Below are 25,037 nucleotides of genomic sequence, written 5' to 3' on the forward strand. Positions count from 1 at the left end.
TATACTTCAGTTCACTGGTTGCTATGCAAACATGGACCTTTCCTCCTGTATAAGAACTTACTGTATTTCAGGTGGCTTTATCTTAAACCAACCACTAAATAAATAAAAATTCTTTACCATTAATGATACTTTAATGTCCTCAGCGAACCTTATATTACTTGTGTAATGGTACAGTACCTTCGTTACTCTGATATTTACCAGGAAAAGTGCTTTTTTAAATGTTTAAAATGTAGTGAAAAGTTTAACAAAGCTGACAGTCTATGCCATTATAGCTTCCAATACTGAACTGAAGGTTAAAGTGAACGTGCTACATGTTACATACTCTCAGTGCAAATGTGTTGCTGGTATGTTTGTCATAATCACAATCTTAGATCAGCATATTGGTACTCTACAGTGTATGCTGTAGACTTTTTTTAATTCCACTTATGTCGAGGGAGAACATGACTGCCACTGCAATCATTGCGTGTTCCATTCAATAGCTGTAAAGAAATGTCAATACAAAGGCCAACCTTGCAGGTTGCAGGATTCATCATCTAGTGATATGATTATTTGTACAAAATGTTGTTCGACCTGTAAAGCCTCAGCTCCGTGTAATCAATCCAGCACTGAGAAAATTGAGTCTGGACCAAAGTGGTTCGGTGATGAATGGAGTGACATTCGTATAGCACTTTGTTAGTTTTACTGATGACTTAAAGCAATATGAGTCACATTCATTCATATACTTTACTCTGTGCATCCGGCACATCTCTCTATCCTGCACAGATGAAATTGGGAAACTTAGGATTTGGTTCTTGCAAAAGGACACGGAAGCTCAGACTCAAACCACCGACCATGGTGACCAGTGAACAAGCCACTCTGTTTCCTGAGTCACAGTTCTGGATCTAACTGGAATAACTAAAGTTTCCTGAATATTCTGACCATGAACATCTTCATAGGATAAATGAAATTGTGGGATAAGGATTTTAATGAATTGTTCTTTTTCACATAGATTTATGTTGAATTAAGGCCTTAATCGCAGATAGTTTTTCAGTTACTTTACAAGCCTGAACCTGCTTTAAACTCTGAGTAATCTGATAATTGCAGCTGCTTCCAGGAATAAATCCTTAGCCAAAAACTGCAACTATATTTAAATAAGCACATCTTTCTCTTCCACAGCATGTCTTTTATCCTGTCTTCCTTCTCTCACCCTAACCGGCTGCTGGTTGCTCATATAGGGTCATATGATTGTTGGGTTTTTCTCTGTATGTATTATTGTAGGGTCTGCCTTACAATATTAAGCAGCTTGAGGTGACTGTGGATTTGATTTGGTGGCATATAAATAAAATTGAATTGAATTAAATTGAGTTGAGTTGAAAGAAAATCTGCATCATGCATTATTTCTTTAATCCTCACGGTGGCACTCTCCACTGACTGTATCACTTTTGTAGTTCATTTTTGATGAGTCAAAGCCAGCACTTATTCTCCTCGAGGGAAACGTCTGATAGGATGGAAAGGTCCAGGCTTTAAAAAAGACGAGGAGGAGGACGCAGAAAAGTTTAACCAAAGTTTGTGAATCTGACATAAGGCCACCAGCATCCTCCATGTGGGTGGTTTGTTAGATGTGATGAGCCTGAGTAATCCTTCAACCCTTCAGCCTCTTCTTGTCAATCCATCACAGTGTAAGGTGAGGAGAATAGGGAGTGGATTGAGTTTCTGCTGGCTGCAAGATGATCCTTGAGTATTTAAGGAGCAGCAGAGCCAGGGTTTCTGTCAGTGTCACCTTCACGGCTGATGGGAGTGACAGTGTTTGTGTGATATCTCAGAGCCCATATCTGCCAGCTCCACTGGTGTACTGAAGAGGCAATGTTTTGATCACTTAGGTTTAGATGGCAAATTCTGTGTTTAGTTTGCCATGCGCGTCCATGTGCATAGGTTCAGTGGAGTTGTGTGTTTACACTGAACATGACTTGAACGAAAGCCTATTTCCTCACTTTAGTGACAAGTTTTGAAAACACCTTAAAACTGTATATGGCTCAAAGCGTATTAGACAAAAGTTCAGTTATAATTATTAGCTGCTATTACAGCAAGTTAGCCCTCAACTTTGGTCCAGACTGATGTATATTTTGAGTACAATGAAGGATGGAGCCTACTGTCATATTTAATTTTTCATGTAGCACCACCATAAGGTTGACACTGTTATCTTTTACTGAAATGCATTGGATTGCCAATAAATTTGGTTCAGATATCCATGGTGCCCTGGGTTTGAACCCTAACATTAATAACTGCAGACTTTTTCTGTAGCGCCAGCAGCTATAGTCAAACTTTTCACTTATTCTTGATTTATCATGTGAAATATTAAATTGCTTCTCATGCTGAGGTTTATTATAGACATCCATGCTGCCATCAGGATATTGGCAATAACTTTGATGCCCATCTGGCTTCCTCTAATTTTATCAACTGGTGAAGGCTACAGATTGTTTAATACTTTGTTTTATGATCAGCCCACTCACTAATGTCAGTAAGTTACTTTGTGAGATGCCTCAGAGTGAAGTGATTTCCCAAAGACCAGCTAAAGCTGGGGATTGAACCTTCAAACTCTGCTTGGCTGTAGAATATGACCCACTCTATTGTCCGGTCGAGGAAGTAGAGCGGTCATAAATTTCAAGGAAAGAACATAGCGCATATATATGATATGTTATCATTTGGTTAATGTTATGTATCTGACCATAACATTACTCACCCATGATTTAGGAAAAGACTATATATAAAAGACAGACAGATCCACTTATAACTCTATTTTGTTTGTGGACAAAATTTGTGTTTGAAGACACCACACACTCCTACAGTAGTGATTCTTCAATTGTAAGATAGCCAGCCTTAAAGCATGGCTTGCTTTATTGTTTATTTTTCTCTACATGGGATCATATGTACAAGATTGTGCACCATGCTTGAATAAAGACAACTTAAAACTAGAAAAAGACATCATAAACTAATCCGTTTATGCTCTCTTTTGCTAGTTTATTTAATCAAGGCTGCATTCAAAATTACAAATATATAATAAAAATCAGAAACTTAAATTTGCACCTAATAATATACCAAATCTATACTATTTCCAGAGGAATATATTTTAATACAATGTATCATTTACTTACATAAATTGTTTGCAAGCACAGGATACTATAAACATCCAACTCAGTATACAGAGCTGTACTGACATGGCTGGAGAGCGGCTGAGGCAGCTGAGAGCTAACCTCAAACATTTTTTAGTTAGTGTTGTGAATACAAACGTTTTTAATTTGCCAGAAATAATAATTTCTTTCTTTTTTTTTTCAAATTTGCAAATCTTAAAACAGGTCAGATTAGGAAACATGACTCATATAAACATGTCTTTAACTTGCAACACACCTCAATGGAGGTGATACGTAATGAGCTAAGTAGCACATCCAAAAAGACACATATTGGAATACATTCAAAGTTATGTAGAACATAACTGAGTATCTAGTTCAAAGACATTCAAAGACACTCAAATGAAAATATTTTTTTAATACAGCTGTACTTTTTTTCTTAAAAGTTTTACTTGTGCCCTGTGTTAAATCACTTAGTATTGCCTTTAGTGCTAGACCCAGAGGCTAAGGCAGTCTTTGCTTTTAGCTCTAGTTTGATCTCCACTAACACCTGAGAGAATTATCTGGCTCAGCCGCTAAACAAGCAGAGATTGTTTGCCAAACTAAAGCAAAACTTCGTAGCTCGTAGCTTGTAGTCAGCTTCTAGCTAAATCAATTTCAGGTGTTGTGAAAGTGCAGTGGCAGGATGCCACAGCAGATTTTCATGTCATGTGGACTACACACATTTCTGTGATAATTTGATAAAAATAGCTTTCTAGTTGTTGTATTTTTTTTTCTATTTCTGTTTTTCTTCAGACGTTTGCAGCTACACAGGTGCAGTTTTCACGTTTTTTTTCTCAGTGTTTTAGTGATAATCCGTTTATTCATGACAAACTAATTGTAAATGCAACATACGTGCTGTGCCATGAATGCTTTTCTTACTGGATAGTACTGCAAGTTTCGGTCATAGTGCAGTAGTACAGAAGACGTGGTTATTTTTGGCAAATATGATTTCCCTTCCCTCGTGTCACACTGCAGCAGTGCTAGTAACTGAGTTTTAAATCGTAATTCAGACCCATCAAAATGCAAAATTGTGAGTTGTAGTTCGGATTGCATCTGCAGATTTTAGAGAGCCAACGTTCCATTTTTTTAACATGTCATCTGTAAGTTTCATTTACATGATTTGCCCTTCGCTTGCACTGACGTCATTCTACTGAACCACAAATGAGTGTATATATTGGATTGTGGATTTGAAATACGATAAAGAGTCTCAAGTGGGTAATTTTTAATATAGAAGGCTCTTTATTTTGGATGATGACTTCAAAATGAAAGTTATATTTAGACAGAGTTACACACATACACACATTTCCTCACCTTAGATCCAGCTTAAGAGTGTCTCCAGCTCAAGTGAGTCACTTATTCGTCATCATGAATAAATCACAGCAACTCCTACTCCCTTCTACCCTGCACCACTGCCTTTTCCAAAACACACCCGCATGCAAACACACACTGTTAAAACACACACTGGGTTTGCATGGTTTGCTTGTTTTACCTACACACCAAATTCCCCAGTACTGTCATTCAGAAAGGGATTTTTCCCCTCACTTAGACATTATTCTTGACAATGCGAGCCCTGAAAAAGTAAAAGGGTCAACTATAAACTGAACCTTTTTGTAGATTGTTTGTTTTATTTTCGTCTTTCATCATTGTGGGTTTTTTAAAATGTACTTCTGCAGCCCACATCGTATGTATAAAAGAATCTATAACACCAGTTTTTGATAGCACCATGTCTTTGTGTCTCCTCAGACAGCTGAGGAAAGAGTACAATCCCTTACTGTCTACTCCTCAAGAAGACATTTGTCACTTTCCATTTTTACAGCCCCGTCTCCCTCTCGTCTCCCTCCTCTTAGTGGTAGAACAGAGTTCACGTCGTCCTGCATTTCCCCGAAACAAACTGATGGCTACACCCAGAGACCTCGACGTGCACACACACACAAGACAAAGTGACTGCTCCTTTTATGCCACTTTGTTTATCTTGTACTCTTAGACACTGAAGCTTTTTCTGTCCACTGCTTTTCCTTTTTCTTCCCCCTCTTCTTTCCTGTACCCCTCTTGACACTTTAACTTTATAATATATAGTCCTTTGTTTACATGTTCACATTTCCCACAAATCATTTCATCATTCTTAGTGAAAGATGATACTGAGATAAGAATCTCCCCAGCGGACGCTTCACTTTCACCATGGGTAAAAAGCCTGTGAAATTACATAACTTTGCCTCCGTACCATAGGAAATGGACTCGTATGTGAGGCATTGATTTTCTCTCAGCATTGTGGGGTGCAGATGGCAGTGAGGTGAAGACTAAGAGCACAGTGGTCGATAAATATTCTCATCACAATTCCGGAAGCTTTCCTTTGGCCGGATAGGTTTCGATGCCATCGCACAGGCAGTAATTGTTAACAGGTATTAAATGAGCTGCACCAATCAATGAAAGAAAAATTAAAGAGGCTAAAGGATTTATAGTGTAGTTAGGAATCAACAGCACAGAAAATAATCTAAATATTGGCTGAAAAGTTTTAATGTAAGTTTGGGAACATCAGAGTAGTTCAACAATAAGGGCCACCCACTGTAGCGAAACAAATAATGTTATTTTCTTCTCCGATAATGATTTTTTTGCAGGATTTATGTCCACTCCCCAAAGATGGGTTACAAAGTGGCTTGCAGCTGCAAAACAACTGTGGGCAGGCCAAAGCAGCTGAAACAGAGGTAATAGATGTTTGACTCTTTGGACCTGCTTTTGATAGATTAGCTCGCTGCCAGCTCAGTACAACACAAGCCAGAAGGATGTTGCTGCTTATTAAAGAAAAAAACACAGAGGTTTTATAGTGAAGTCATTTTATAGTCCAGCACTGGTAACCAAGTGTTTTCCTGGCGTGGCTCTACCTGAAGGAAAGAAAAGTATTTAAGTGTCAAAATTAGAATTTCGGGTCAAGAAAGTGCATCATATGTGTTGCGTTCTGCGTAAATCTTCCGTGTTCCTGCTGTCAAAACACGAGTTCATGGACTTTTTTTCACAGACTTGTGAAAAGACATCTTGTATGTGAGTGACATAGAGCAGCTTGAGTTGACTAAAGCTGCTTGCAGGATTCACTTTATTAATGATTCTTCTGATCCAGTGCACGTCCTCATTTGACAGTCTTATAAGTTAAACCCCTGAATAAAAAGTCAGAATTAGTGTCACTCTTTTTTTATTTATTTATTTTTTTGCTGCTGTTCCTGTTTCATCACCAATATGGCTACATATAGCCCAAGCTATCCTCTTATAAAAGTGCCACCTCGTCACAGTAAACCAAATTGTTGTACAGTTATCTTTCTGAAAATCGTTTGCTTTACTATTGCTTAAACTTTTGGTTGTTTGACATATTTACCACTGTACATCTGTTAGGTTTATGGTTTGTACCTTTAATATTACCTTAATGTAGTGTTGCTGTGAGTATAAAAATCATGATTTGCAAGCTAAGAACACCATGTCTGTCTACTTTCTCTGAGCAGTACATTTGCCTCTAATTCTTACCCAACACCTTCCCAGCAATCCTATAGCACAACTGAAGCTACATAGGAATCTAGCGAGGCACTGCAAAAAGGTAAACCTCTCTGTCTCTCTCTCAAACTCTCACCTCTGCCAGTTTCTTGCACCTCTTAGAGACAGACTTTTTTTCCACCCACCACAGAAGCTGGCACCAGTTCAGCTCCAGTTTACAAAACTAAGAATAAGCCCCAGAAAAAGACAGCAGCTCATACTTAATGGATAGATAAGACTTTTGGACAAGCTCTTTGAGACCACAGATCTGCCCGTTCTGCAAATGTGATCTGGCTGGAGATTTATTAACTGCAGACTAAGCAGAAATACGAAGAAAAAATCAGCTTTGAGTAAATATTAGTTACAAGGTATTGCTCGAGATTACGGGAAGAAGCTCCTCTTTGTTTATTCTTGTGTTTGGTGCAACCTTGTTCTTTAGCCTTGCCTGTCAGGATGAAGACACGTTTAAGGAAAGTGTGAAAACAGAGGAGGTTGAAAAGCCCAGGCTACCTCACTTTATCTTCATTATGGTGGACGACCAGGGCTATGGAGACATTGGTTACCATGGCTCAGACATCCACACTCCAGTATTGGACCGGCTGGCAGCAGAGGGGGTTAAACTGGAAAATTATTATGTCCAACCTATCTGCTCACCCTCTCGCAGTCAACTCACGACAGGGTGGTGAGTTTCCTCGTTACATGATTATTCTGGCAGTATAATTATTCATTTACAGCTTCTGTTTGCAGCAGAAGTAATTAATCATATCATCAACAGGCTTTTTGTCTTGTGGTAATGAAGTACCATCTGTGTTTATATCAAGGAGCAAAGAGATTGTTTGCCTTCTGAAATCCACTTTATTGGAATTTTGATTGATCATGTTGGCTATAAAAGGAGACGTGATTCTTTTTATTGACTTTATATCTTTTAGCTCTTACTACATTACCACTAAGGTGTTTTGCTGAAGTATATGATATCATACATACATACATATATATATATATATATATACACATACACACACACATATATATACATATATATATGAGAGAGAGAGAGAGAGAGAGAGAGAGAGAGAGAGAGAGAGAGAGAGAGTAGCATATATAAACTAAGACTTTATAAAGGTTATATAGACTTATATATATATATATATATATATATGGGGTCCTGATCCCCAAGGACCCCAAGAAGGGACCGGTCCCCTCCAACTACCGACCAATAACCTGCCTCAGTACTACATGGAAGCTCCTGTCAGGCATCATATCGGCTAAGATGAACAGGCACATGGGTCAATACATGAGCGGGACACAGAAAGGAATTGGCAAGAATACCAGAGGCGCAAAACACCAGCTACTGGTAGACAGAACAATCAGCCGAGACTGCAAGACCAGACTGACCAACCTGTGCACTGCCTGGATTGATTACAAGAAGGCCTATGACTCAATGCCCCACAGCTGGATACTGGAATGCCTAGAATTGTACAAGATCAATGGGACCCTAAGAGCCTTCATCAGGAACTCAATGGGGATGTGGCGTACAACACTAGAGGCCAACTCCAAGCCCATAGCACAAGTCACCATCAAGTGCGGGATCTACCAAGGAGATGCTCTGTCCCCACTGCTGTTCTGCATAGGCCTGAACCCCCTCAGTGAGATCATTAACAAGACTGGCTACGGATACCGACTACGGAACGGAGCAGTTGTCAGCCACCTCCTGTACATGGATGACATCAAGCTGTATGCCAAGAGTGAACGAGACATCGATTCACTGATCCACACTACCAGGCTATACAGCAATGACATTGGAATGTCGTTCGGACTGGAGAAGTGTAGTCGGATGGTAACAAAGAGAGGGAAGGTAGTCAGAACTGAGGGGATTGAACTACCAGAAGGCAACATTGCAGACATAGAGGACAGTTACAAGTACTTGGGGATCCCACAGGCGAATGGGAACCATGAAGAGGCCGCTAGAAAAGCTGCAACCACCAAGTACCTGCAGAGGGTCAGGCAAGTCCTGAGGAGTCAGCTGAATGGTAAGAACAAGATCCGGGCCATCAACACGTATGCCCTGCCCGTGATCAGGTACCCTGCTGGGGTAATAGGCTGGCCAAAGGAGGAGATAGAAGCCACTGACATAAAGACAAGAAAGCTCCTTACCATGCATGGAGGGTTTCACCCCAAATCCAGCACCCTGAGGCTGTACGCTAAGCGGAAGGAAGGGGGCCGGGGACTGGTGAGTGTCAGCACCACAGTCCAGGATGAGACAACGAACATCCAAGAATACATTGGGAAGATGGCCCCAACTGACCGAGTGCTCAGTGAATACCTCAGGCAGCAGAAACCCAAGAAAGAGGAGGGAGACGAGGAACCATCATGGAAGGACAGGCCCCTGCACGGTATGTACCACCGGCAGATAGAGGAGGTGGCTGATATCCAGAAATCCTACCAGTGGCTGGACAAAGCTGGACTGAAAGACAGCACAGAAGCACTAATCATGGCAGCACAAGAACAAGCTCTGAGCACAAGATCCATAGAGGCTGGGGTCTATCACACCAGGCAAGACCCCAGGTGCAGGCTGTGTAAAGATGCCCCAGAGACAATCCAGCACATAACAGCAGGGTGCAAGATGCTAGCAGGCAAGGCATACATGGAACGCCATAACCAAGTGGCCGGCATAGTGTACAGGAACATCTGTGCCGAGTATAACCTGGAAGTCCCGAGGTCAAAATGGGAGATGCCCCCAAGGGTGGTGGAGAATGACCGAGCTAAGATCCTGTGGGACTTCCAGATACAGACGGACAAAATGGTGGTGGCTAACCAACCGGACATAGTGGTGGTAGACAAACAGAAGAAGACGGCCGTAGTGATCGATGTAGCGGTTCCGAATGACAGCAATATCAGGAAGAAGGAACACGAGAAGCTGGAGAAATACCAAGGGCTCAGAGAAGAGCTCGAGAGGATGTGGAGGGTGAAGGTAACGGTGGTCCCCGTGGTAATCGGAGCACTAGGTGCGGTGACTCCCAAGCTAGGCGAGTGGCTCCAGCAGATCCCGGGAACAACATCGGAGATCTCTGTCCAGAAGAGCGCAGTCCTGGGAACAGCTAAGATACTGCGCAGGACCCTCAAGCTCCCTGGCCTCTGGTAGAGGACCCGAGCTTGAAGGATAAACCGCCCGCAGGGGCGTGCTGGGTGTTTTTTTATTTATATATATATATATATATTAGGGGTGCAACGATATTCGTATCGATATTGAACCGTTCGATACAGTGCTTTCGGTTCGGTACGCATATGTATCGAACAATACAACATTTGTAATTTATTTTATCAATTTTCCTTCTGACGATGCTGTCTGTGTTGAGCGCTCAGTGAATCTGTGTTCGACTACTCCGCCTAGGCTGCACTGTCGAGCGCAGATCCACTGAGCGCTCAACACAGACAGCATAGTCAGAAGGAAGAGCGCAGGGCAAGCTAGCGAGACAGAAGTTAAGCTCTACTTGCAACAGGCAAATTGAACCTCATTCAGATCTGGCGTTTGGAATTATTTTGGTTTTCATGTGACGTATGACCCTGAAGGTAAGCGAGTCATGGACTAAAGTAAAACAGTATGTTGGATGTGCCATGCAATGCTCAATTACATTGGTGTGAACTAGTGTGTTAGCGCAGTTAGCTCGTTAACGTGTTGGCCGTCTAGCCCCATGCACGGAGCGATCGGCGGTAGCTCGTTAACGGAGATTTGCCGTGTTGTGGCGTTAAGGTCATTTCAACGAGATTAACCTGAAAGCACTAGTGGGAACACAACGAATATGACTGCACATTTACGCCGACATCATCCTAGTGCAAAGACAAGTGGAAGCAGACAAAAAAAAGCAAGCATGCTACTAACTTTAGCCGAGTCATTTAGACAGCTGTTAGCACATGATTCTCCTTATGCTGCTGAGAATATAGCCCAGAAGAAGCGGATAGTATAGCTTTTATTTTGGAAAGAGCCATTTCTCTGTAATAAACTCTCTTTTCCAAAGATGAGTGATTCCTCAATCAGATACAGGGCTCGCAATATCGCTAGCCCGACGTCCTGGAGCTAGCGATTTTTTTCAGTCGGGCTACCAAAATCTTTCTCTTCCCTGCCCGTCGGGCTATTGTAGGAAAAATATATGTCAATGCTGTAGCTCTCTTCACAACAACACAGACACAGGTCGGTTCTTTGAAACGGGCGTTTATTACTTGGGCCTTCTCTCCTCAGCTTCACCATCACCAGTACGCCGATACGCCATTACGCCAATACGCCGTGAGAACTGGTCACGAGCGAACAGTACAAACAATTAGCAACTTTACAGTACACATATTAAGTCCAAACACAAATAAAAAACATTTCTCAAATGACAAATACCTCGTTGGCTGCTTGTCCTGAAAAGAGGTCCTTAAGTCCTTGTATTGCCCTTTCTTTTAGTAAACTTTTAGCTTAAATCGCTTCATGAGAGACATCTGCTCCCTCGCAGTCCATGAAAAGTCTCGTGTGCTCTCGTTAAGGGTATTCTCACGAGACACTAGCTCTCACCTTACACATGTACATTTCAAATAAAGACATTTCAACGCAAACTATATATATTCATGAAATTATGTAACTTAACATTTTAACAGCATTTACACTCCCACCAAAATCACTCATTGACTTAAAATGAGAGATTTTCCTCAATGAAAATTATAAGGAAGTGATGTGTGAGTGTACATTTAAGTGTAGGTCATTTAGCTTTACGTGTGTTTTAGGTGGCCTCAAGTAATGTAACTACTTTGTGAACAGGCCTCTCAAGGAAAACTGATTTAGTGATTGGTTTTCCCTTATCAAAAGTAGTGTCACTGAGCAGAAGCTTTAGCTTTCGCACCTTGCCATCTGCGCTGGGCAGGGCTTCCACAACCCTTGCAAGCTTCCACTGGTTTCTTGGTGCACTGTCGTCCTTTAATATTACAATGTCATCTGGTTGCAAGTTTCGTGACAGCTTCTGCCATTTCTGTCGTTGTTGGAGGTTTAGCAGGTATTCTCGTTTCCATCGTTGCCAAAATTCATTGGCCAAAAACTGCACTCTTCTCCACCTTTTGTGCAGATAGAGATCTTCTTTGCAGAATTGTCCAGGGGGTGGCAGAATTACAGATGATTTCATGGTTAGAATGTGGTTGGGAGTGAGGGGTTCCGGACCAGTAGGATCGTGAAGATGCTCGACACTTAGTGGCCTGCTGTTGATTATGGTCATTGTTTCATACAGAAACGTTCTTAGAGTTGTGGTGTCAAGTCTGCTGGCGGACTTGTCGAGCATAGCTATCAGGATGCTTCGGATTGTTCGAATCCGGCGTTCCCAAACTCCTCCCATATGACTAGCTGATGGGACATTCAGCACAAATTCACAACCAAGCGCCCTTGTACGGTCTTGATCCATTCCTTCAAGCAATTCAGAAAGCTCCTTTCTAGCACCAACAAAGTTTGTGCCTCTATCACATCTTAGCTGGCGCACGGGTCCTCGAATAGCTATGAATGATCGAAGTGCATTCATGAATGCGTCTGTTGTCAAATCGTCAAGGGTTTCTATGTGAACTGCTCTAGAACATAGGCAGGTGAATAACAATCCGTATCGTTTCAACTCTCTCCTTCCTTCCTTCACAATAAAGGGGCCAAAACAATCAAGCCCACAATAAGTAAAGGGGGGAGATGTCTCAATTCTCTCTCCTGGTAGATTTGCCATTTGTTGAACCTCAGTTGTTCTTCTGTATCGTCTACATTTTACACACTTGTAAATGTGTGAGGAGACCACACCTCCACATCCTAGGACCCATATTCCGCTTGCGCGCAACTCGTTCATGGTCATGCCCCTTCCTTGATGGTGTATAAGCTCATGATGATGTTTGACCAGCAGAGCTGACACATGAGATTTTTTCGGAAGAATCGCAGGATGCTTTACATCATGGTGTAAGGCTGACTGAGACAGCCGTCCTCCCACCCTAAGAACATTGGTTTCGTCCAGGAAAGCATTCAGCTGGCGTAGCCTGTTGTGCCTGCTCAAAGTGTGTTCCTTCTTGCCTCTTATTTTCTTTATGTCTTCAGCGAAAGCGTCTTCTTGTACGAGTTTGATGATGAAGATCTCTGCTTCTCTTCGTTCTTCAAGATTAGTCGACTCATTAGTTCTCGACTGAAATCCCTTAAACTCTCTGACAAATCTCTTGAGCCTGGCAATGGCTCTCACCACTCTGGACCAGTCAGAAAATTTAGTTAAACGGTTTACCATTGGATTCTGTTCTCTTGCTTTAACTGCATGAACATGTGCTCTCCGAAGTTCAGGATCAGTAGCCTCAACTTCTCCCACCATTCCCACTTCATGTGGGAGATTTTGCTGCCAAAGGAAGTTGGGTCCTTTCAGCCAGCTAGATTCTTTCATTTGAACTGCAGTCAATCCTCTTGAGGTTCCATCAGCTGGGTTGTCTTCAGAGTTGACGTGTCGCCATTGTTCAGGTTTTGTGCTAGATCTTATTCGCTGGATGCGGTTGGCCACGAATGTTTGGAACCTTTTAGCATCATTGTTCACATAGCCAAGGACCACCTTTGAGTCAGTCCAGTAATACTCTTGCACATTTTCAATCTCCAGCTCGCCTCTAATGATATCACCAATGCGGACTGAGGTCACAGCTGAAGATAACTCAAGCCTTGGGATGGTTGTTAGTTTGGTAGGGGCTACTCTTGCTTTCCCCAAGACAAGTGAACAACTTATCTGTCCTGTTTCACTCACCGCTCTAAGGTATGAGCATGCACCATACCCTTTGAAGCTTGCATCAGAAAAGTTGTGAAGCTCATATAGTGAGACTTCACCAAAGTTTGATGGAAGGTAGCTTCTTGGAATCTTTAGAACTGCCAAATGAGGCAGATCTTTGAGCCATGACTCCCATTGTGGCTGGATGTGCTCGGGGAGAGGTTCGTCCCAGCTTACCTTGTCTCTACACAGTGTTTGAAGAATCTGTTTGCCGATAAGTAGGAATGGAGCCACGAAACCTAGTGGATCATAGACTGAGGCAACAGTTGAGAGAACGCCTCTCCTTGTCAGTGGGTTTTCTTTTACCACCACCCTGAACTGAAATTCATCCGCCTCAACACACCACTGAACTCCAAGTGCTCGCTCGATATGAAGTTCTCCTAGAGCCATGTTTAGATCTTTGGTCTGAACACATTCTTGTGGTGGAATTGTTGCAATCACACTCTCATCGTTGGATACAAACTTATGTAGCCGTAGATTTCCTGTTTTGCACAGAGCTCTTGATTCCTTTACCAGGCGTATAGCTTCAGCAGTCGACCTTACACTTGTCAGGCCATCATCTACATAGAAGCTTCTTTGGATGAACTTAATGGCTTCTTTGCTGAACTTGCCTTGGCCTTGTGAAGCTAGGTATTTCAGTCCAAAGTTGGAGCAACCGGGGGATGAAGCTGCCCCAAAGAGGTGTACCTTCATCCTGTACACTGAGGGTTCAGAATCCAAATCACCTCCATCCCACCAGAGGAACCTGAGATAATCTTGATGTTCCCTTGCAACGTGGAACTGGTGAAACATTTTTTCGATGTCGCACATTATGGCTATAGGACCCTTTCTAAATCGACACAACACACCAACTAATGTGTTAGTCAGGTCTGGACCTGTCAAGAGATGGTCATTTAGAGAGGTTTCTTGGTAGCGTGCCGAACAATCGAAAACCACACGGATCTTCCCGGGCTTGTGGGGATGGTAGACACCATGGTGCGGTATGTACCATGCTGGCTGGTTGTCTAATTCAGACTGTGGCACCTTCTCAGCATCTCTTCTACTTATGATTTCATTCATGAAATTGACATAGTCCGTGTAATATTGTTCATTTCTCCTCAGTCGACGCTCTAATGAGCTGAGCCTGTGAACTGCACACTGTTTATTGTCTGGAAGATTAGGTTTGTCTGTCTTGAAAGGAAGCGGAAGTTCATAGTGGCCATCTTCCTTCTGTCTTATTCCAGCTTTCACTTTAGACAGAAAGAGGAGGTCCTCCTGAGAAACTGGATTATCATCTGTTGAGTGATCTGTGAAATCTGATTCAAAAGTCTTAATTATGTCAAGTGGGTTGATCTCTTTGACTTGAGTCCTGCACGCAAAGTGCACTTCCTTCTTTAGCTGAACTGATGGATGCACAGTTGGTGTCACTTGTCGTACTATGATTCTATGACTGAATCCTATTGGATCGCTGTTGTCGCTTGCTGAATGTGAGCAACCAACAATGCTCCAGCCCAGATCAGTCCGCTGCGCATATGGATGATTTTCGTCACCAGACAGGATCTCTCTTGGGAGGAGGGCTCGTTGACAGTTGTAGCCTATAAGAAGGCCTACTTCGCAATCCAACTGTGGTGGAATCTTTTCTGACAGTTGCTCTAGATGTGGCCATTTTAGAGCTGTTTCAGAGGTAGGAATGTGCAGCCTGTTTACTGGAATAAATTCTCTTGTGAAAACAGGTGGTAGTGGAATCCTTTTCTCTGAGTTGTATCCTCTCACTTGTAGACCTGTCATTTTCTGACATGGAATAACTGTCGACTTGGCAGACATTGTGGACAGTCGCAGACTGACATTCTCTCTGTTTGTGTTCAGGCCTTGAGCTACTTCATCTAGTATGAAGGTGGTATCACTCTGTGTGTCTAAGAGTGCATAAACTAGCAGTTCTTGATCTGGCTGCTTAATAGATGACACCCAGACTGGCAAGATAGAAGATGTTCGTGTGCTTAGACCCTCTTGAATAACTCTGTTGGAAGTGGCTGTTGCGGTCCTTTCTGTGGTGTCTGCCTTGTCCTTTGAAATTTCACTTGCATTTAGGTGGATTGGCCTTTGACGTTCCTTGAACTTATCGTTATGCAAACATGTTGGGTGTCTCTTTTGGCATTTCTCACACGTGCTTTTGTTATCACATTTTCTTGAGTGATGACCGGTCTTCAAACATCCAAAGCAAAGCTTCTCTGTGTGTACAAACTTAACACGATCCTGAACTGTCTTTTCTGTGAAACTTCGGCATTTGTCTAGGATGTGTCCTGTCCTTTTGCAGAAAACACATGATGTAATACTGCTCTGTGTTGTAGTTGTGGTCAGAGTCTTTGCTTGAACTATTTGGCTTCGTAGATGCCTTGGTTTCTCGCTTTCAACACTCTTAAGTGCTTGTATTGAGGAAATTGGATCGCAAGCAAGATCTGCTTCCTTTGATAGGAAGTCAACAAACACCTTGAATGGTGGGTACTCAGCTTTCACTTGTCTGACTTCCATCACTTTGCGATTCCAGCTGGAAACCAACCAATCTGGCAATTTCAGCAGAATCCTCTGACTCTCAACGCAGTCATTCAAGACCTCCAGCATCTTGACATGAGACATGGCAGCCTCACAGCTCTTGAGAAAGTCTGCAAATTCTCTTAGCTCGCAAGCATCCTTAGAACCTATCTTTGGCCATGCATGCAGCTTGTCTCTGAGTGACTTCCCAATTAGGAATGGGTCTCCGAAACGTTTCTCTAAAAGCTTCCAGGCTGAGTCATATGCTGCTTCTGTGCCCAATAGAAGAAATCCTTCCACGGCCTTCTTTGCTGTGCCACCTAAGTACTTTCTTAGGTAATACAGTTTTTCATTCTTTGGGATGTTCTTCCTTTCTATTAATGTTTCAAAGGACAGTTGCCAGTCTTTGAACTTCAAGGGATCTCCTGTAAACACCCCAGGCTCTGGTGTTGGGAGCCGGTTTGCACTCATAGCTTCTACTAGTGCATTGACCAGATCTAAGCTATTCTGCTCTTGAGGCCTCAACACTGAGGCTGGAGGAGACTGAGGTAGCTGTTGTGGACAAGGAGCTTGACTTGTGACTGCTAGGGATTGAGGAATAAATGGGGGACTTGATGCATTGAGAGAATGGGTTGTGACTGGAAGTACTGTGGAGTCAGCGACTCTAAGCTCTGGCAGTACTTCACTACCATACAACAAATCAGTTGCTTCTATGTTTTCTTCAGCTTCATCATAGACCCTCACTCGAGCTCTAGCAGCATTTAGCTTCTTTACTTCTTCTAGGCGTGCAAGTTTTCTACGTTTATCTTGGATTGCTTGCTGTCTGGCTAGGTTCTCAGCCTCTAACATTTGAAGTTCTGTTTCTTCCCTTTCTTGCTCCTCCAACACTGCCAAGACTTCCTGAGTTGCAGCAGCTTCAGCTACAGCCTCTATTCTTTTGACAGAGTGGCTGCTAGAGTGGGTAGAACTACATCCTTGACGAGACAGTGGTCTAGAAACAGAACCTGTTGAGCCTAGAACAGATCCAGCATCAGGCCAAGACTCTTCATCTTTATCTGCTTCATGACCTTTAAGCTGTCTCTCTGCTCTTTGAATAATAAATTCTGAGAATGACATGCATGTATCAACCCTGCGCCGCAGGTCTGGTTCAGGGGTTTGCGCTTGACGCAGCTCCTCATAAACCACCCTTACATCAGAACAGGTGCTTTTGATGTTCTCAATAAGCTCAGTTAACTCATCCTTAGAAGCATCACCACTTAATAACTCTTTGCCTATTCGTGCATGACACCTCCACTTCTCATAGATGATTTTGTATTTGCGTTGAATGTGCTTCAGTCTCTCATCTTGGTATGCTCTTCCCCTTTCTGTTAGGGTACGCGCCCTCTCACTTCTTCGAAGCCCCTCTAGTTCTGCTGCAGATTCAGTGACAGTAGCTTCAGCTTGAGCGGATTGTTCAGCATCTTTATGGCAGGTCTCTCTGCTTATGTTAGACATGTTGAGATTATAGCAGTGTGATTGTGCAGCTATTAAACTTCAACTAGATTTCTTCTGGACTATGTGTAAGTGAAAGTTGCAATAAACTTAATTTGAATTAAGGTTCATAAATGTATGTATGAGTCTTCCAACACACTGTTGACTTCAATACTGAACTTAAGTTTCAAACAGACAAGAACAACAAAAATCACCTTATCACAAATATACAATAACAGTGTAAATGTACTTAGAAATACCTTAAATCCTTATCATTTACATTACTAAAGGTTTTCAAGTTTTCACATCAGTATAGTACCCCTTTAAAATTCACATAAGGTGCCCTTTAAACTCAGCAAATTTTGTATAACTCAAAATTACTCATAACCTGTGAGCTTGTTAAATATTTACTTGTTTGTTCTATAAACCGTGTGATGTACAACAACTATAAATGCAAACACATTGGATTAATCTCTACATTAAGCAAGCAAGAATAACAGATGAGTCCCTTAGTTGCAATTTTCACATTTAACCACTTCTCACACCACCTTAACTTCACTTTTGTGGTAGAGCTTCTCCTGATCTTAAACGTGAAAATTAGCGCTTTAACTCAGTCTAACCACCGTTGCTTGTTAATGCTGTGCCGATATGCGTTATGCACTCTGCTTATCTGACGTGATGCACCGGATCCGCGTCGTTTCGTCATCCGCGGCGATCCTGTCCTCTCCTACCCGTGTTGAGCAGGCGAGTTCTCACTGTAGCTCTCTTCACGACAACACAGACACAGGTCGGTTCTTTGAAACGGGCGTTTATTACTTGGGCCTTCTCTCCTCAGCTTCACCATCACCAGTACGCCGATACGCCATTACGCCAATACGCCGTGAGAACTGGTCACGAGCGAACAGTACAAACAATTAGCAACTTTACAGTACACATATTAAGTCCAAACACAAATAAAAAACATTTCTCAAATGACAAATACCTCGTTGGCTGCTTGTCCTGAAAAGAGGTCCTTAAGTCCTTGTATTGCCCTTTCTTTTAGTAAACTTTTAGCTTAAATCGCTTCATGAGAGACATCTGCTCCCTCGCAGTCCATGAAAAGTCTCGTGTGCTCTCGTTAAGGGTATTCTCACGAGACACTAGCTCTCACCTTACACATGTACATTTCAAATAAAGACATTTCAACGCAAACTATATATATTCATGAAATTATGTAACTTAACATTTTAACAGCATTTACAAATGCTTTTGCATTCTTTCAGAAATGTAGCTGGGTAATTATGTCATTGGCATCGGTGAGCCACTGTCAATATGTGACATATTGAAGTCGCGTTTGAATTTGCGCTTGTTTTTTTGCTTTCACTTTGCAATCGTGCGAACTGTGTATAGAGAGCGACAGCACTGATCTGTGAGTGATGATAATTTGTGCACCAATTCCTCTGACATCGTCTTATTAATCGTTAGCTTACTATGCAAACATGACAAGTGAAATCTCCCGCAGCTTACACATGTGAGAGGTTGATCGCGCAGAGAATCGCTGAGCTTATGTGAGTGAGCGTGTAAAAGCATTTCAGTTCTGCAGATAGATAGATAGATAGATAGATAGATAGATAGATAGATAGATAGATAGATAGATAGATAGATAGATAGATAGATAGAGTATCATATGTAAACTAAGACTTTAAAAATACCCCACCTTCACTACAATGGTGTGTAGCAGCCTATGAGTACCCAAAGGTGCAATATTGGCTACACAACCCTTCCCAGTATTGCTTCATAATATATGTAGCAATATACTGTGACATCTTTTCTCACACTCTCCCTACTCAATTTTGCCAGCTACCAAATTCACACTGGACTCCAGCATTCAATCATCCACCCACGTCAACCGCTGTGCTTGCCCCCTGATATTCCCACCCCACCAGAGCATCTGGCTGAAGCTGGATACGCCACACACGGTGGGTAAGTGGCACCTAGGCTTCTGCAGGCCAAGCTGCTTGCCAACAGGACGTGGTTTTCAGAGTTTCCTGGGCACATTGACTGGCAGTGGAGATCATTTCTCCTATCAGAGCTGTGACGGGGCAGAAGCTTGTGGATTTGACCTGCATGATGGAGACAGGCCTGCCTGGGAGATGGCTGGGAACTACTCCACTCTCCTCTGCATAGACGGGTAAGTATCCTGGTACATGTAAATAGAGAAATCCTACAGAAATACAGTCATTAAATTCTTTTAAATCTTCCATTTGTACAACCAGAGTGAAGCAGTTCTTGAAGAGACACGACCCACATACACCACTCTTCCTCTATCTCTCCCTTCAGGCCACCCATGTGCCGTTGCAGGTACCAGACCATTTTCTTCACCTTTATGATTCCCAGTGCAATCGTCTCAGGCGTCATTATGCAGCCATGCTGAGCTGCCTGGACAGCGGGGTTGCACAAGTGGTCCAGGAACTAAAGACTCAAGAGCTCTATGAAAACTCTGTACTCATCTACTCTTCTGATAACGGTGGGCAGCCACTCTCGGGCGGAAGCAACTGGACACTGAGAGGTGGCAAAGGAACCTACTGGGAAGGGGGCATTCGGACTGTGGGCTTTGTCCACAGCCCACTTCTAAAGAAGAAAGGTATAGTAAGCAGAGCACTGATTCATGTCTCTGACTGGTATCCTACTTTATTGGGGCTTGCTGGAGCGCGGCAGTCCCACCATGGCCTTGATGGTCATGATGTTTGGGGAAGCATCAGTGAAGGTCTTCCCTGTCCTCGCACTGAAATTCTTTTCAACATTGACCCAGTTTCTAGGAAAGCTGGAGAACCATATGACAAGGCATTGATACTCAATGGCTTTGGGATCTGGGACACAGTCGTGAGGGCAGCATTGTGACTTGGTGACTGGAAGTTGTTGACAGGAAATGTGGGTGATGGGGACTGGATACCACCACAAGCACTTCCTGGTGGTCCAGAACGTTGGACGAAACTTGAGAAGAGACGCAATGAGCTGGGGAAGTCAGTGTGGCTTTTTAATGTCAGTGCAGACCCTTACGAGAGGTATGATTTGGCAGAAGCTCGTCCACAGGTAGTAAAACATCTGCTGACCAGGCTGGCAGAGAGTCCAACCAGACAGCTGTGATGGCCAGCAATCCACCAGATGATCCAATGGCTGACCCAGAGCTCCATGGAGGGGCATGGAGCCCCTGGCTGGGCCTAGAAGGGGATAATGAAAAGGAGGAGAGGAAAGAAAAGATGATAAAGATTAGGCACTGCAAATTATGTAAGCTAAAAGCCCTCTTCAAAAAGGTGGGATCACGCCTGCAGAGGAAGACCTTATTCTAAAGGTTTCTTCTAGTAGCATTAACTGTGCCAAAGGTTCAATAGTGCCTCAAAGGAGCTAGGAAGTGTTATCAACACTTTAATTACTGTTTTCTAAGGACCACAATCATAGATGGAATAAGTTATCTACCCAATGTTCCTCTCCTCTTTTCCGTTCAGTTCAATTCCCTTTTAATTATATAGGACAAATTCACAGTAGTCACCTGAGTATGCTGAGTATATCATAAGGTAAAGACTACAATAGTTTCGGAAAATAGAAAAAAAATAGAGTACAAACATTAGTCATTTGAGGGCATAAGGGTTCTGTGACACTATTTGATGATCTGAAAGTCTTCCCCTTAAAGTATACTTAGTGTGGGAATGAAAAATAGATAAAGAAAAAATATAGACAAGCAGAAATGCACACGGGTCAGATAGACTAGACGGACCTACAGTCAAATACTGAAGGTTGGCAGATAAACAGGCCTCCTGAAAGACAAAACAGGCAGGACTGTGTGGCTGGCTGAGCAAGCTGACTCACTCGCTGTCCTGCGGCCAAACTGCAGCAGGGAGACTGTGGGTCATCGTAGGACTGCTTAGGGAGCAATGTGCGTGTCACTGTGCATGTATGCCTGCATTCATGAACAGTTCGATTAATAGACATAGAGATGGAGTGCGTGCATGTGGAAGTGAGGCCTGTGGTGACCTCTCAATGTCTCATCTCTTAATCATCCGAGAGGACCCTTTAAGGATGCCACAAAAACACCCACAGGGCTTGTTTTTGTCAAATGTCACCTTGTTCTTTTGTTCTCAAGGGTTATACAGATTCACTTCTGCTTAGAGCATACCCCCATGCCTTTGAAAGACCTCACCCCCACACAGTGTTCTGTCCCTGCAAACAAACCAACAAAGACTCGATAGCTGTTGCTTTTCTGGACTTTTAAATGTCACTTAAACACATCATTTTTTGACTCTATTAAATACTTTGACTTGAATTTCATCGTTTCAATAAAATCTTGAATAAAGAAGAAAAATAAGAAAAATGCTGCAGGGATACTGCTGATTAATTGTTTCTTGAATCTTAGTTGTGCTCACATCCAAACCTAAAAATTAATCTATCACTAAGCATAAAATTCAATATGTGTGTTTAATTTACTAGACCTGCTATTTAAATTTCAGTGTATATGTGTCTATTTTTTTCTCAGTTAGTGCCAAACTGAATCATAATGTCTTAGAAATGAAGCCAATCCCAAAATGTGGGCAGAAAAGCTATTTTTCACATCCATGTGATGCTTGTTATGGCTGTTCTGTGAAAAACATATTTGTCATTACAAACACTCTGTATCTGTGTGCTTGTATTATGTGGAAGACTGAAGATGATTATCATTAAAAAAAAAGAATTTGTAAAACCTAAGATTATGAATCCTTTGCAAAATTCTTGCTTTCTGTGTGGACTCTGCATTATGGTTAAGACGGTGGTTCTTGAACTTAAGGGCAGTACTTCCTGCTGGGGCATGAAGCCATTGCATGTGAGTAATTGGAGGCAAATTGGAACTGCTGTGATTTAATATAATAAATGCAAGTAAAACAAGCAAGTGAAAATTCCACTTTAATTCTTTCCGTTATTGTTAATGGCTGATAAAAAACAAATTCAGGGATGTAGGTTGTGAACTCAAGGAGAACATGACAGAAAAGCTGTTAGCTAAGGTTAGGAAAAGATGATGGTTAAATTTAAGGAATAATAATAATCTTCTTTTTAACCCCCTTTTTACTGAAAGTAAAGTCAAAGTTAGTAGCATAATGTTTGCTGAGCTCTTCCTTTAAAAATAATATGTGGTGTATAAGAAATTAATAGCTTTGTCTTTTATATTCACTTTGTGCTGCCTGTATGCAATCCAGAGAGTGTTAAATCTGGTATAGGCAATATGATTTTGGTATCAGTGGATAAAAAAATTCATAATAACTATTTAGCATATTGGAAATCCAGAGGGAGCTGTGACCTTAACCTCTTCTGCTTTTCTCTTCTCTGAATTTAGACTAGGAGACAGGGGATTTTTTTGGAAATTAGAGATCTTTTAAGTCCAGATCAGTTGAGCAGTAAGCAAGAAAGTCTTCCTAAGATGTAAAATCAGCCACTTTGCAGTGTTTTAAGCATAAGGCTTTCTCCTGAGAAAATGGGGTTTAGCACATAAAATCAATATTTTCTTTTTCAGCCCAAATGATGACAAGTGGCAGATGTTTGCCTTCGGGGTCTTTTTGCTGAAATCTTTATATTATTTTCAGTTTTCAGTCACGTTTAGAAAATATGATAATTCTAGTAAAAATACCAGGTAAAGAAATCTTTCAAAAATGTTACTCTGGTCCTACTGTACAGAAACTTCCTGGCAGAAAGTGCTTCTCCACTAGTAAAAGACATGTGAAAAAGACACTGCGCCGTCTTTTTAATTCTAAGGTTTCATGTTAAGAGAAAAATCATGTGTTCCTTAGCATGGCTTAAAATTTCTTGATGCTCAATCATCTGGGTAAGGAAATCCCAAAAGTTGATTCAGTTTATCTGGACGTAGCGTTTTCAGTGGGAGAAATGTTTCGTTCATCCAAGTCTTGGACCCATTGATCAATGGCCACTGATCAGTGATCAGTAGTTGTTGATCAGTGGTGATGACAAATTGCATATTAATGATGAAGAAACTGACCTAGCAGCCCAATGTTCATCAGTTGTGCTAGTTTCAGTCATTATGCAAATATTCTGTTTAAATGGTTGGGGAAACCTGCAGTCAGCTGAGACTGAAGAAACGTGAAAAACTACATTAAAAGTACATTCTTATTGATTTCATAGAAATTAAGAGGGTAAGTAAAAGGCAGGTGTTGCTTATCAAATCCACATGATTAACTGATAGTCAGCATCAGCAAATATGACCTTCTCTGTAAAAGCCTAAATCTTGGCAGTTTGGTCATCTTGAGCATTTAGGTGTGTTTTAATAAAATGTTAAGGAGGAACAACTTCAGCACTGGTCTTAGAGAAACTGTTGTTCTTTCTGAGAAGTGTTAAAAGGCTATTTAAAAAAAAACAAAAAACCCAAAGATGATTCACAAGTGGGAAACATTCAAAAGAGTTTCCAAATTTCAACTTTACCTCAACGTCAGACTGTGCAATGCACAGAAAATTGCAGAAAACCCATCTCCGACTCTACAGTCCTCAGTCAGCATGTTTAATGTTAAAGTTCAGAACAGTTCAAGACTGAACACGTGTGGCTTTCTTGGAAAGGCTGCCAGCAGAAAGCTGAAAAAAAAAATCAAGGTTTTGCAACAATCCAGTAAAAGTAAAGACCTCGGCCTAATTGAAATGCTTTTTCAGGACCTTAACAGACCTGTGCATAAACTAATGCCTGCAAAGCTTATTGAAATGAAGCAACAATGTAAAGAAGAGTGGGCCAAAATTCCCCCATAACAATGTGCAATGCTGATAAAGTCATACAGAAAATAATAATTTCAAGTCATTGCTTCTAAAGGTGGATTTACAAGATACTGAATCATGGCGTGTACTCAGTTTGTACTTTGACTCAGAGTGTAACTTGTATTCGTGTACTTAAGAATCACCACTCAATAAGGTAGAAGTGGACCAGACCTTTGTGCCTCACTCTTCGTTACAGGTAACAAAGACAGTCTGAAATGTAAAAATCTGTGTTATAGTAGTGTATATCTCAAATCCAGTGCTAAATAAGGGAGGCACTTTTTTTTAGAAGATTAGGAAACCACAACAAACCACACAAGTAGGGATTAAAAAAGAAATATTGCTTGAAATAGTATTTACCCATCAGCTAACTCACTACATAAAAGCAGTGGACCTGACTTGTGAGGTGAAGAATCATCCAGTACAGACTTAATTCCTCGAGACACTAGGCTGGGGGAGTCATAGTTTAGCCTCATGCTGTCTGATCCTGTGTGATGTATCCTCCCGCTGGGGCGACTGCCACTGTGTAGTGATATATCTTGATAGGAGCAGATCCGCGATGGTACTGTTGGTCACCAACAGCATGAACATTTATAGACAGGGACATATAGCAGCACATTCTTTGACCTAAGCCTTTAGGTGTGATTCTTAATCTATCTATCTATGTGTGTGTGTGTGTGTGTGTGTGTGTGTGTGTGTGTGTGTGTGTGTGTGTGTGTGTGTGTGTGTGTGTGTGTTTCTGGGTGTGAGTGCTGTAAATTTCTCCCTTGTGGCCTAATAATGAATATTCAGCTGTCCTTCTCCTGCATCTCTTCTCCCTCTGGTCAGCTCTCACTCTTTCCTCCTCCTCCCT

General features: G+C 41.9%; 1 protein-coding gene across 1 annotated transcript; it reads left to right on the forward strand.

Annotated features, from left to right (window-relative positions):
* Positions 1-5,783: 5,783 nt before the first annotated feature.
* Positions 5,784-22,092, forward strand: LOC147315966 (arylsulfatase I). The gene is given in 6 exon segments (XM_086260182.1): positions 5,784-5,848; positions 7,054-7,344; positions 19,268-19,384; positions 19,386-19,598; positions 19,684-20,530; positions 20,533-22,092. Coding segments are annotated over 6 exon segments (1,758 nt in total). The 3' UTR covers positions 20,758-22,092.
* Positions 22,093-25,037: the final 2,945 nt, after the last annotated feature.

This window comes from Aulonocara sp. 'chitande type north' Nkhata Bay, linkage group LG13 (assembly GCF_057382095.1).
Source record: "Aulonocara sp. 'chitande type north' Nkhata Bay isolate Kocher_YH1m ecotype deep benthic linkage group LG13, A_spYH_male_GT1.1, whole genome shotgun sequence".
Classification (NCBI taxonomy): domain Eukaryota; kingdom Metazoa; phylum Chordata; class Actinopteri; order Cichliformes; family Cichlidae; genus Aulonocara; species Aulonocara sp. 'chitande type north' Nkhata Bay.